We start from the raw sequence: 14,199 nt of genomic DNA on the forward strand, positions 1-14,199 counted from the left end.
GTGTTGACCCCGTCCCCGGTGCAGCAACTTGATTGCGACAAAATATGGTCACATATGATTTACAGTAACCTATGTGGAACATGTGTGCTGCTAGGGCACTTGTCTACCAAGCCGGAGGCGAATCTAGGTTGGTGGCTCCTATGCCGCTCTTACCTCAGCTACGAAGCAGACCCTTACACATCTCCCTCATCATCAACCCTCTGACACTTCTGCCAGGCATAGCGAGACTTTCGTGTCCCCTAACACTGATGTGCCGCAGAGGTATCTGCCCCCTCGACACTCCTGCCAGGTCTAGCGAGACTTCACTCAATCCGTCACATCACACTACTGTCTATCACATCACATTACTGTCTAAGCAGTCACTCTGACCACGGGCGTGGAACACCCGGCACGTCACGCGTGCCTAACACTCACCTACCCGGGCTTTGATACTGTCGTCAGGCCGATGTCCAGGTACCTTGTAGGAGGTACCCTTCTGTTGACATTTCGAAGCTCAGATAGTCCTCAATCAGTGTGGTAGTCACCCCGTCCTGAAACGAATAATACACCCAACTCCCATTGGCTTGCACCACATGTGCACCACTTGCGAGGGTGTGGGTACTACCCACTGCCACCCGCTTGCCGCCGAAGTGGAACCTCCACAGGCTCCGTTAACGACCTGGCTAATTGTTTCGCCTCCCAGGTTATTCATGCCCTCGGCACGGGTCGCCTGACACCTTGGGATTCGGGATTAGGGACGCCATATTGTCAGCTTCAGTGTTGTACCGAGCCTCACGTTATGGCCGAATTTACACCGTTACGCACTTCCGAGTATCTATATCCCAACGTAACGGACATGTAAATGTTGCTAATTTGTGTTGCCCCTTATGTGTACAAATAAGAAAATATTGTGAATCGTATAAAATACGTCAGACTTAGTGCGAATATAAGAAGAAAAAATAGCGAAAACAATATTCAGCAGAGAACCGGATAGAGGCCGGCGGCTTGGCCCAAAACCGACGATTACAATTGTATCGACGATGTAGCCAACCAGGTATTCAGGTAATACTTTCGGAAATGAAAAGTGCATGTACCATGTATTCAATGTATGCCAGATCACGGTACCTAGAACCCGAGTAGCACATATGTAACATATATAGGAGCTTCTGTTACCCATATACTTGTAACTAATTTTGATGATTTTGTGTTGCTGCTGCCAAATAAGACTTAATTGCGCTGCTAAGGCTACTACGTAGTGGCTAGCTAGCAAGTTTATGTACGTTATCTTCCCTCTTCGGTTTCCATGAAGATGCTAGAAATATTTGAAGAAATTGTTCATGAGACGCATGATTCCCCAGATCATTGCACCAAAACAAACAAAGCAGATTTTCCAAAATAGTTGTTTGGCTGGTTTGACACATTGAAATACCTCCATTTCAGATACCTTGCGCCATATATTGCAGAAATGCGGCGAATACAACGTATCATCTATTTATCAGTTTCAAAGCCGCATATAACAATCGTTCAGGAACTGCTATGGAAGTTAATGCACGAACATGGATTCAAGGGTAAACCGATACGATTGGTCAAGGCGACGATGGATGGGGTGATGTACGTAGTTCAAGTTTCAGGGACGCTCTCGAGTTCCTTCGAAACGCGTAGAAGGTTTCGTGCCGGTTGTTTAACATACACCTGGTGGGAGGGTATACTGCGAAGGGAAGATATTGACACGAGCGATGCGATGATGGATTGTATGATGCGCATAGCCACGAGTTGTACGATTATCATAGGTCCGCTCAGTTACTTGGCATCGTCGACGACGTTACTTTGATAAGATCAAGGAAACTCTTTTTTCAAGATTTTGTACAAAAGTACCAACTCTAGATCTGATTCCAAAGATTAAAACCAAAACAATGCCCTTAAGAATAAATGATTAGATTTGCAAGATAATCGTGGAATACTCTTAGCTTAGTTTAATTTTCTCGTATCCCAAATAAATTTTTGAATCACCATAACCGTATGTAGAGATCATTTTTACTCGGTATCTAGATTTTTACCTTGATAATATTTTAAAAATAAGCTGTTTTTTAGAATGTATGAACTGTGTGCAACTGCATGATTATCTTTTCCATGCCGTAAACATTATCTCTAAAATAGAAAAGTGATATACGTTAACATAAATTATTATTACCATAAAATAATTTAATAATTGTTATCACCTTTCTCAAACAACGGTCATTGCGAGTGAAATAAAATTGTCATCGATAGAAACCCATGATCTAACGTCACCGTTTGGACTCTTATCGTAACCGTACTTCGGTTGGTCGATACAAAATTACCGGTTGGAAATCCAACGAGCAGTAGTCGAAAGAATTTGGATTCTCCGCCGTAATCTAATCATGCGTATCTACCAGGCTAGCTAATCGGTTTCTTAGATATTCCACGGTGTATAAATATGCCCTTCAAAGTAAGACCATTGTTCAGTACTGTTCGGGTTAAACGTGGTAATCTATCAAATCAAACATGAAATTCTTCCTCGCCATTATGGCGTGCCTGGCCGTTTCACAGGTAAGTTAAGAAATTAAAGTCACCCACAAACAAACGAGACGAATCAAATATGCTTAATTATAGGCCGCCACGCTCAACTTCCAAAGCCCGATGACGATGCGTGATGCTCAAGCATCGGACAGAAGCTTCACCCGTATCGTCAATGGATTCCCGGCGACCCTTGGCCAGTTCCCGTACCAGGTGTTCCTACGTGGATTCAACGCTGCTGGCGGTGCCTTGGCCTGTGGAGGTTCACTCATCTCGAACGAATGGGTCCTGACTGCTGCCCATTGCATCACCGGAGTCGTCCGGTTCGAAATTCCCATGGGAACAATCAATTTCAACTCGCCCGCAGTTTTGGGAACCTCCACCACGTTTATCATCCACCCGCAGTACAACCCGAACAATCTGAACAACGACATTGGTCTGATCCGTTTGGCCACCCCAGTTACATTCACCCGTGAGTAGTTGCTGATGAGCTTGTCGAACCGTTTCGCTAATATTAAAGCAATATCGTCCACAGAAAACATCCAAAGCATCGCCCTGCCCTCGGCCGACCGCACCGGAGAAACCTTCGTCGATCGTCAGGCTGTCGTGTCCGGATTCGGCCGCACTAGCGATGCCCCTGGCAGCGGAGTGTCCCCCACGTTGAACTGGGTTGGAATTCGCATCATCTCGAACGCTCAGTGCATGCTCACCTACGGTTCGTCGGTTGTCGTTGGATCGACCGTCTGTGGACTGGGAGCTGATACCAACAACCAGAGCACTTGCAACGGCGACTCCGGTGGCCCGCTGACCGTCCAGGAGAATGGAAACAGCCTGCAGATCGGTGTGGTTTCGTTCGTGTCTTCAGCTGGATGCGCTTCCGGCCACCCATCGGGATACGTACGCACCACCCACTTCCGCACCTGGATCAACCAGAACACCGGAATCTAAGCTCGCCGTTGTACCTTTTATCCCGATGACGCCTTTCTGTGATGAATGTTTGTGTGGAAATAAAATGGAGTAAGATTATACTTTCGTGAATTTATGCAATGTTTTGGAAAATATTCTTCTTCTTCGAGGCCTTGAATGCTCTACATGCACTACCACATTGAACAAAATGTTAAAAGTCCAGAGAAGTTGAGAAAATTTCCATCCCAAAAAATTCCCCGCCCCCTCGGGTCGGTAAAATTGTGCTTCCCGATTCAAATATCTGAGATCTCAATATTTGTAAATTTACGCAAGTTGAAGGAAAATTCAAATTTTTAACCTAAAAAATGCCAAAAATACGGAGATTGGATCTCTAATGTTACATGTAGAGTAGGGTGCCAATCGAATGAATAGGAAATTCCTTTGAATAATTATTAAAAAATATAAATTATTATATTGGAATTATTAAAATTTTCGGAATTACCTCAGAAATGTCTTAATTCGTTTCCAACTGGAACCTGGCCAATATTCCAACTTCGTGTTCTGTTAGCATTCCTACGCCTTTACTCGCAAGGCTCACTGAAGACCCTTTTCCACGTGCAATAATTTTGAATTTCCATGGAATTACAAGTTTTCCATTTATCTGTTAAAAAGCTCGATGAGTACTACTCGTCAACACTATTTTTGGAAAACGGCATTTACGTCACGTTTTCAGATTGCAGCAGGGCAGGAAACCCATTTCCACCACCCCTAGAGAGGGTATCCTAGCAGCACATATGCCCCATACGGGTTACTGGAACTCACCAGATTTAGTCACAATATAGTTGCTGCAACCTTTTTTGTCTGATTCGCGTTGCTCGGGTAGTACTTATGAGGTGCATAAAAATTATCCTTCCAAGAAATTTTGTATTGTTTTATTGTTTGTTTAGAATTGAATAATAAGAAAGAGAGCCATTGCAGTGATGTCATTCTTCCAGCATCCTGCGAGGCAGCCTCTAATATCGTTGAAGAACTAGAAGGAAATAGTAATAGGAAAAATATTTAAAATAGGAAAAAGTATTTAGTAACTCTCGGTCTTTAGCTCGTAACGCATACGTTCATTTAATCAAAAAGAAAGCAATAAAAATATTATATTTTTTTTATTTTCGTAATTTTCAGAAGTAAGCATTCAGCAAAGAAGCGACGAGATCAATACGCTACCCGGCTTCTTGTACCTACGGTGCCACCACTTTTTTAAAGATTGCTGGGCGGCAGTCTTGCAATATGCCATGCCCATAGTACCCTTCCAGCTTTAGCTACTTTCTGGTTACCACAGGACTGGTAGTGGTTTTAAGCATAAATAATAGTGACTTTAGTGATCAAAATAAGAAAAATAGTGAGTGACCAAAAAGTGACTTCCAAATTGAAGTTTTGTTTGGTCTTCTATACATTTGTTGTATAAGCACAGAAATGAAGTGAAGTGAAGTGAAGAAACCTGTAATTGAACAACTTTTTCTTCTACACGACCCCCTGCACTTAGTCCGCAGTTCGTTTTTGTGAAGCCTGTTCTGTACGCACAGCCGAAACGCCTTCTAGCATGTCCTATGCTATTATTAGAAACTCATTGGATCTTTCAAGATACGGATGGGAACAAAATGAGGCTCGTCATCGACGTTGTATTATCGCTCAATATTTTTCCTAACGTATAGAAACTTCGCTCGACATCGGCGTTGCCTTGTGATGCAGCTAAAGCTCAGGGTTTCTACTTTTCATTTCAATGAGACCAAAGTGAGCGTCTTTCGGGTTTAGGGATGAAATTCTTTTTTCATTTCTTCACTTTTTCATCTCATCAATTTTTCGCGAGATCTATCGTCGAACTTTTTTTTTAAATTGTATAGCCGCGACGGGATTTGAACCTAGAACATTAACAATAATACCATAGTGATGCGCTCGTTCTAGTCACACCACCACGGTATCTGCATGTAGGCATTAGGTTATGTCCATGTTCCTTACTACCGTTTGTAAAGGATAGGAAAGACAACGAACGAACCAACATTTTGCGGCAATTCATGTGTGCGAAAAATGGTTTTTACTTATCAGACTGATTTTCTTTGCCGAAAAGCGCCTAAAATCTTCGTAAGTTATTATCTTTTGCTCCTGAGATTGAGTGAGCATTATGAACCCTGTTAAAGGTGATTTCGCTACCATAGACACCTTAGGGTATTTAGACTCACCTACAGCCGTTTTCTTAGTAAGGTTCCAATACACCACAATTCTGGGCACCATACTCGAGGTCAGGACTTCGCATCATAACCAGTTCCATTCGCTAAGAATCAGGTCATAGTTGACCTGAATCTAGACTAACTTGAAGATGTTTAAAAAATACTTGGAGCTTTCGCTGGATGCAACGGCTGGCGGGTTGAGCCATTGGTAATGTTTTATAAACGATTCTTAAAACCAGACTTTTTGATTACGTGTTCACAGCAGCAACGTAATGCTTCTTTGCATTATTGAAAACATGGAATTTCAAGATCTTCTTCAATTTAGTGATCTCTACCATTGCTTTATCCCCAGAAAAAGCTTTTTCCTACGCGGGTATCAAGTTCCCTATATTTTTTATAATGTCCTCTGGAAGTGAAGTTATGTGTGGCCATTAGGCTAACAAACTCGACCGACAATGGTTCACACCAACCTGATCAGCTCAGTGTTAGATGTATTAGATCTAGAAGAAACCTTCAAAAGAAGTATTTAAATACTGACACTATTTAATAGTATCAGTATGCTTATAAACAGATACTTTATCGAAACTCTTCAGATACAATTCTACTTAACAAGTTTTGCAGCTTTATTAAAAAAATATTCAGTTTAACAACAGTTATGAAAAGTCAAAATAAACATAAATAAATAATAATATAATTTATATAGTATATAAATAACAGTATATAATAAACTACGACTGTTTGTCTCGGACATTTTAAAGAAAAAAAAAATGTGCGAGTTTTAATGGAACTTTGAAATTATTACGTTGGATATTGGATATTATTATGTTGGACATTGAACTTATTCTTCCAGAGAAGCTTTCCCATTAGCAGGCTTACACTGCATTGAACGCGTTAAAACTCTGCTCATTATTTTCGAACCGCCAAAACGCTAATAATATAGAGTAGTGCAAACATGTTGACTGAAACTACTAAGTGACTACACTCAAAATAGTGAGCAAGTCACTAAAAAGTGACCAGCTACCAGCCCTAGGATAGGATGTGTGAACTCAATTGAGACTACCTTGTTGTTTTTTAGCGGGTTGCTCTGACGAGGTGATCGCCAGTGCAGCCAAAGTAATTTGGTATAAAATCTTCCAAATATCATGTATCAAAACTTGATGTTTTTCTTTTGGTTCCATCCATTATTTATGTAAAAGAAGCGAAAGACTAACAGAGAGAAGTTTTCGCTAATTTAAATATGACTTTGAGATCGAAAATGACAGAATGGTGAATCGTAATCCTTAAAATCAACAGTTTTAAACTTGGATTCCATCAGGAGTGACCTTAATATCAACTTTACAAACTTGCAACACGCCCAAACTAACAACATGCTGTGCCCTACGAAAAACGCGCCGTAAACAATCAAAGTAATCGATTGTCATTTTCAACCAATCGGCAACCGGTACGATTGTGACAGCAAATCGGTACGATTTTTACTGACTACTTGGCACATCCTATCCCAGTACCAGCCCTGACTCGGTTTACGGCAGAGTTTGGCGTGCTCGTGGCCCATCCTTCGCCGCCACACACCGTTCTTCTCCACATCACAAAATATGGTCCTAAGCACACGTCTCTCAAATACCCAGAGTGCTTGCAAACCCTCCTCGAGCATATCAAGTTTCATGTCCGCAGAGGACCACCTGTCTTTGATACATTTTTGCGTTTTGTACATGATACATTCGGTGCGAGCTTCTAGCCGGTGCGAGGATGTAGCCAATGTGTCCAAAACCTCTCAAAAACTCATCTATTGAGCTTGTTTTTCAAAATCATGGAGTTTGATGTGTCGCAAGATGGGTTTCGGTGCTAATCGAAATTTGACCGCTTCCCTGAGGAAGTCAGGCAGCTGGGAACACTTCCGAACGTGGCCAATGTGTCTAAAACCTTTCAAAAACTCATCTATTGAGTTTGTCTTTCAAAATCATGGAGTTTGATGTGTCGCAAGATAGGTTTCGGTGCTAATTGAAATTTGTCCACTTCTCTGAGGGAGTCGGGCAGCTGGGAACACTTCCGGATGTGGTCAATGTGTCCAAAACCTCTCAAAAACTCATCTATTGAGATTGTCTTCAAAAACCATGAAGTTTGATATGTCGCAAGACTGGGTTTTACACCACTTGAAAAGTGTGCACTACCCCAGGGAACCAGGGGTGGCATTGTGCATCTCGATTCGAATCACTCGATTCGTACGTTTTTGCATTCGTTTCGAAAAAATTGCGGCATTATGTATTTCGTTCGACTTCATTCAGTCGCAGTACGAGATTTCAAATGGTGCTGTACTAGCTCAATCGAGTATGTTCTGTCAAACGAAATGTAAACAGAGAGAATAAGAGATAGCTGTCTCCGTGTTTAATATATGCCGTCTGCTGGAGACACAACCTTCAGCGCATGGCGAATGTGAGTAAACAGAGAGAATAAGAGATATTTTCATCTGCGTGTTGGAAAGGCATCCTTCAGGGCATGAATTGGCAGTTAATTTATAAAAAGCAAATTGTGCTCAATGACTATTTAAAAAGGAATATTATTTGTTGAGCAGTTACAACCGATTTAAACATTATGTCGATACGATATGTTTTGTAAATTGAGATATTGTTACGACACAAATTATAAGTTTTATGTTTCTTCGAGTTTATGCCACAGATTCAATTTTTAGCTAAATAATTTAAAGCTATACAATATACACGTTTTCACGCAGATTTTTCCCATCGATTTTTCACGCGGTTTATCGATGTCGTCAAGTAATACGTGAAAATGCAAAAAAAAAGATTTTAGTTGAAGTCGTTTTACGCGGATTTCGCGATAATTAATTAGAGATTGCATATTGTTTGGAAACTATAAAAGTAGGTATACTAATGACATTCTTTCCTTCAAGATACAATAATTTAATTAAAAAAAAAATATTCTGTTCTTGTAGAGAAATAATAAGAAATATTAATTAAAACTTTCAGCAAGAAATGACTCTTGAATAACATTTGAAAGCTATAAAGGTGACGAGTGTTTTTCATTCGACTTGAGTCGTTTTTCAGTGTGCTATGGAGGGCTTTGGGACAGAATGTCGAAAGACAAAAGGTCGAAGGACAAAAGGTCGACGGATAGAACGTCGAAGAGACAAAAGGTCGATGGGACAAAAGGTCGAAGGGACAAAAGGTCGAAAGAACAAAAGGTCGACGGGAAAAAAGGTCGAGGGGACAAAACGTCGACGGGACAATAGGTCGAAGGGACAAAAGGTCAAATGGACAAAATTTAAAAATCTATAATTCTGTATACATGAAAAATACTAAATATACAAGTTTGAAAACATGCTTCTGAAAAAAAAATCTAACTGATTACATTTCCCAGAGAATTCTCCTTCTGTATTTCATGGGCAGTTCTTTAACCAATTTACAGTATTTACAATATTCAGCGCCCTGGCTGCTATGTATGATTTTGATTAGTTCTCGGGATGAGAACTGAAAAATTAATACTTGTTAGATCTTGCTCTTGTAACACGTGTCGCTTCGAGTGCATGTTTGACTGAAATACGTTGGTTTTGGTATCTTTGATTCAGTATCGTAATTAATTATTTCGCCGACGCGACTTCGTATACATTTCTATACATTACAATCCGATGTCGATCATGGAGAATCAGAAGATTGTCAGTCTCTTGTCTAAATGTGTGTCAAATTCATTTTCCACTCATCATGATGTAATAGATGGGGACATTATTGGTTTTAATTCAACGTGACGTTGTTATTGGTTTTAAATAAGAAATAAGCACTGAAGCATCTACACAAAGACTGGCCTTAATCCGTACATAACAGTTTACATTATGCACATTATTCGCTGATTCAACCGTACGAATCATTTTAATTAACACTCAAACATGCGTGAAGTTGTATTTTGTACAACATTACCGAAAAAATCTCTCTCATGGTACACAGCATGAACGATCCTGCATTAGTGTTCCAGGATATAATCATTATTGTGCATATGCAACCACTCGGAGTATTCGAGAGACGGTTGCTTAGAACCACCTTTGGCGGTGTACAAAAATACGGTGTGTGGCGGCGAAGAATGAATTACGAGCTAGCCCAGCTATAGGCGAACCCAGTATCCAGAAGGTAGCAAAAGCCGGAAGGGTACGATGGGCAGAGCATGTTGTAAGAATTCCGGCCAACTACCCTGAAAAGATGGTGTTCGCTTCCGATCCAGCAGGTACGAGACGGCGTGGAGCACAGCGAGCGAGGTGGGCAGACCAAGTGTAAAACGACTTGGCGAGCGTGGGGCGCATTCGAGGATGGAGAGATGCGGCCTCGAACCGTGAGTTAACGTCGTTGCCGACCGGACTTTGTGGAATTCCATCGACGTTCCCATCGGTGTCAGCATTTTGGAGTTGGCAACATCGAGGCGCATTAGCAGAACCAGGCGAACGATATCGAGGGCGATCATCGAACGTGTACCTACCGAGGCAGTGCAGACTCAGGATACTTGTAATGTAGTTAAGTTGAGGATAATAAATCAGTTGGTTGTGAACAGTGAAGATAGTTAGACGTTTAAGTTTTTTTTTCCGTGTTCTCGAATTATTAACTCGTGTATTGTGGCATCAATTTGGTAATTCAGTGGTTTCTGTTTAGATGTAAACTGAATAATAAATGTACTTACTGAATACTTATGTACTTGTACTACTGAATGTACTTATGCATATTGCATATTGGTGGTAGAGTTTTGTGTAGAAATTAGAGGTTGTGGGATCAAGTCAAGATTGGGTCATCATTCTAACGAACAGTCTGTAGGTCGGCTATGTGAATCGCTCAAAAAGGTATCTTATATTACATTTTCCTTGTGCTGAATTTGTTGAAAACATGGGCCAACCTGACCCTTATTTGGCCAAGTATCACCCCCGATGACGGTACTTACATCATAGTTGTTCTACACACCAAAAAATTATTAATGTTACAGGTGACGTAATGGATAAAACTGACACAATACCACAAGACGTAATATGAATTGAGATGTATTTTTCAGTCAATTTGGATGCACACGAAAGTTTCAGTCCAATCGCCACAGTTTTAATGAAAAACAAACTGAAATTTACATCCATCGAACCCAAAGCGCAGCAACCGGTGCGATGAACGTATGAAATGACAACACCCGCACCCAACACTCAAGCAGCCGATGGGTTGATGCAATGAACAGAACATACGCGGAAGAATGTAGAACCTGTTTTACTTTGATCTCTGTTTCTTCATGAAGCGGTGATGGCTAGGTGGTAGCGTGAGTGGCGCTCACGCAGCGGACCAATGTTCGATTCCCGTCTGGAACTTTATCATTTTTGTTTCAATAATACCGCCGTGTAAATTTCAAAGTGAACCTAGTTTCACATTTATCATGACACAATTTCGCATCCAGTGTTGGGAAATGTACATTAAAACACTTTGATTATGCGAATGTTTATCTTTTTTTCAGTCAAATTTCTTGCGCCAAACAAGCCGAAACAGTTGGCAAAAAAAATGTACGCGACATCGTGACATTTATTTTTCCGATGAAGCAAACTGTTTGCTTGCTGCTACGTTAGAGTCGTGCCGGCGCGCGGTCAACATTTGCGTGAGATTTTTTGTTTCGGCTCGTGCGCAGCGCAAACACCACATAATCGAGTTCAATTACCTGTGGCGCAAAGCCTAAAAGGAGTGCTATCCGTAGGTACTGATTTATTCGTTCTTGTCTCTAAATCAAGCAAGTAGTAATGAAATGAATATTATCCACCAAAAACGGTTATACGCTGTGAAATTATTGTACGAAAACATTAATTGTGGGGAGAGAAAATGGTAAAAGCATGTGCTGACTGTCGTCTGCTTGGCGTGGCTGCTGCTGTGGCTGCCGTGGTTTTGTTTTTATTTTTTTGCATAGAAGAAGGAATGGTAAAAAGAAATGTCAACCATTCCCGTCCCTGTTCGCATCAATAATGATGCTCGCGGGTGTCGGTCTCGCAGCATCTAAAATTACATGGCTTTTTCGAAGTGTGTGTATTGTTCTCAATACTATGGCTTTCAATTTTAACCAATTTAATTTCGACCTTTTGTCCCGTCGACTTTTTGTCAATTTGACCTTTTGTCCATTCGACCTTTTGTCCATTCGACCTTTTGTCCTTCGACCTTTTGTCTTTCGACCTTTTGTCCTTCGACCTTTTGTCATAGATTCCTATGGAGTATCCATAATGCCAAAACTTCTCGTTATTCTTGTACATCCTCGAATCGAATCGAAATCCAGATTGCCAAACATGTTCGACTCGATAGAATTACGTTCCACCCCAGGTTCCCGGAACATCCGGAACCATGTCCTGGTGATTCAATTGTATCAAAACTAACTTCTGATGATATGGAAATGCTAATATCATCTTCCAAACTTGGACGTACATGTTCATGATAGAATTAGAGGCAAAAGTGTAGAATTGATAGTTCCGTTAGGATACGGCAGGCATGAAGAATGTTTTTATAGAAGTCGATTTGAAAGCGAGCGGAGGGCAATATCCTATTCGACTAAATGCTGATGTCATATTAGATATTCGGAGACAGTACTCGTCGATAAAAAATCCTTCCGCACGCTATGGCATATAAGCAAGTTAAACCACCTTCCTTTTCCCAGTGAAGATATATCAGCTTCCACACTGATATTCTTCCCTCCCCCTTCATACGGGAGCTTGGCAGAAGGAAGGTCGTGTGATATGTGCCATCACAAATATTGTCCTCCGCTCGCTTTCAAATCGACTTCTATAAAAACATTCTTCATGCCTGCCGTATCCTAACGGAACTATCAATTCTATACTTTCGCCTCTAATTCTATCATGAACATGTACGTCCAAGTTTGGAAGATGATATTAGCATTTCCATATCATTGTAAATCGTTTAACTTCACGTAGAAGTAACACACACGAAATCATTAATTTAGTAACTTCTGATGCTGGTCAATGATGATTGACCACGTTTGCATCAACATTCTGGGCACTTTCGTTCTTTTATCAATGGTTTAAAAAAAACGACCCGTTTTTGACTGCACCATCCAATGTAGACAAATTCCTCGACCACATCAGAGATATTCCTGTTGCGCTCGGTATCGCCCACTAGCTACTTTGTACTTTGTCTTCGACCACCACCAGTCCAACTTTGGTAGCCTCACGTTTCAGGCGGGTGTACAGTTCTGCCACCTTTCAAATGTTCGGCCGACGATGTCCATATCATCCTTGTAACAAATAAATTGACAGGCGCAATTATCTGTGAAATCGAAGGCCGATTTATATTTGTATTTTTTGATTTCCCTGAAATTTTGAATATACATCGAATATACATCAATATTATTTGCATCATTGGTTTGCCAGTTTAACTCTGGAGTAACTTGTAACAAGGGCCTAAGCAAAAACACCTTAAAACCTAGTAAAAAACACCTTGAACACGTTCAAAAATGTATAACTTGAAAACGGCTTGTCCGATCATTTTGGTGTCTTTGGAAAAATTTTAGGTAATCAAAATGGGGCTATGTGAAAAAAATATACACTGTGGACAAAAATGGTCAAACATTGAAAATGAAACTTGAAAATCGATTCGAATTTTTCAATATTTTTTGTTTTGTGATATGTTGTAGTATATGTATTATTTTGCATTATGGGTTAGGATGGAGAAATGATGGACAAAAAAGTTATATTTTTTTTAAATAAGTTAGTTTTTCAAAAATGGTAGAAATATTATTTTTACGTTTTTATCAATTCGATTTTATGAAAGTAAAACATCATTCACTGCACTGTTGAACTTTTAAGCTTTGAGGGCCATGAATAAAACTCTGCCCAAATTCGTCATTTTGTGAGATACATGAATTCGGAAAAATGCCATTTTTTTCCTTTTTCGTATACTAAGTATACGTAGAAGCCAAAGTAGAAGCTATATGATTGCTCCAAAAAACATTTAAAAGAAAAGCCGATCACCCATAGTGAAAACTGATTGACTTATTTCGATGAATTGAGGTGATTTCTGTGTAATTGTGTGTAAATGTCTGTATGTGTGTGAGCAAAAATGATCTTATCTCTTTTCTAGGCACTAACCCTAAACCGATTTACTCGTCACAGAATGTTGTGCCTTTGTTCCCTATCAAAAATGGGCTGGATCGGACTATAAGTTATGGCCAAACTACATTTTCTCATAATGAACGAGAAAGGCAACATTACCGCTAGGAGATGCCACTTTAATTAAATTTGGCGGAGAACACAATTCACGTAACATTTTGAGGGGGAGGGTTATGTCCTAAGGTTGCGTCTAATTTGAGAAAAAAAATCATCTTTCATACAAAAAGCGTTACGCAGTGAGAAGGAATGGGGTTCAAAATTTACAATTTTGACATTACTACATAATAGAAGCGAATTATAGATTTTACTATAACGTGTTGAATGAATAGTGTGTTGAATAACTCCTTGCCACAATATATTTCGGAAGTTGGGCTGGGTCGGCCACACTCTACGTAGGGGCGGAAACGAAATCTGTAAACAAGCATTAGACTGGAACCC

General features: G+C 40.3%; 2 protein-coding genes across 7 annotated transcripts in view; one reads left to right on the top strand and one right to left on the bottom strand.

The window, feature by feature from the left end:
- Positions 1–14,199, bottom strand: part of LOC134212802 (dnaJ protein homolog 1-like) — a 309,329-nt gene that overhangs the window by 12,336 nt on the left and 282,794 nt on the right. The gene's annotated exons all lie outside the window — the stretch shown is intronic.
- Positions 2,378–3,556, top strand: LOC134212803 (brachyurin-like). The gene is made up of 3 exons (XM_062690983.1): positions 2,378–2,547; positions 2,611–2,986; positions 3,050–3,556. The coding sequence occupies exons 1-3, from the start codon at positions 2,503–2,505 to the stop codon at positions 3,460–3,462; spliced, it is 834 nt and encodes a 277-aa protein (XP_062546967.1). The 5' UTR covers positions 2,378–2,502; the 3' UTR covers positions 3,463–3,556.

This window comes from Armigeres subalbatus, chromosome 2, assembly GCF_024139115.2.
Source record: "Armigeres subalbatus isolate Guangzhou_Male chromosome 2, GZ_Asu_2, whole genome shotgun sequence".
In the NCBI taxonomy this organism is placed as follows: domain Eukaryota; kingdom Metazoa; phylum Arthropoda; class Insecta; order Diptera; family Culicidae; genus Armigeres; species Armigeres subalbatus.

Bases quoted from the DNA above. Each gene is read 5' to 3' on its own strand.
- LOC134212803 (XM_062690983.1), top strand. From the start codon at position 2,503: ATGAAATTCTTCCTCGCCATTATGGCGTGCCTGGCCGTTTCACAG. The intron at 2,548-2,610 runs GTAAGTTAAGAA...GCTTAATTATAG, and splicing joins CGTGCCTGGCCGTTTCACAG to GCCGCCACGCTCAACTTCCA. The intron at 2,987-3,049 runs GTGAGTAGTTGC...TATCGTCCACAG, and splicing joins CACCCCAGTTACATTCACCC to AAAACATCCAAAGCATCGCC.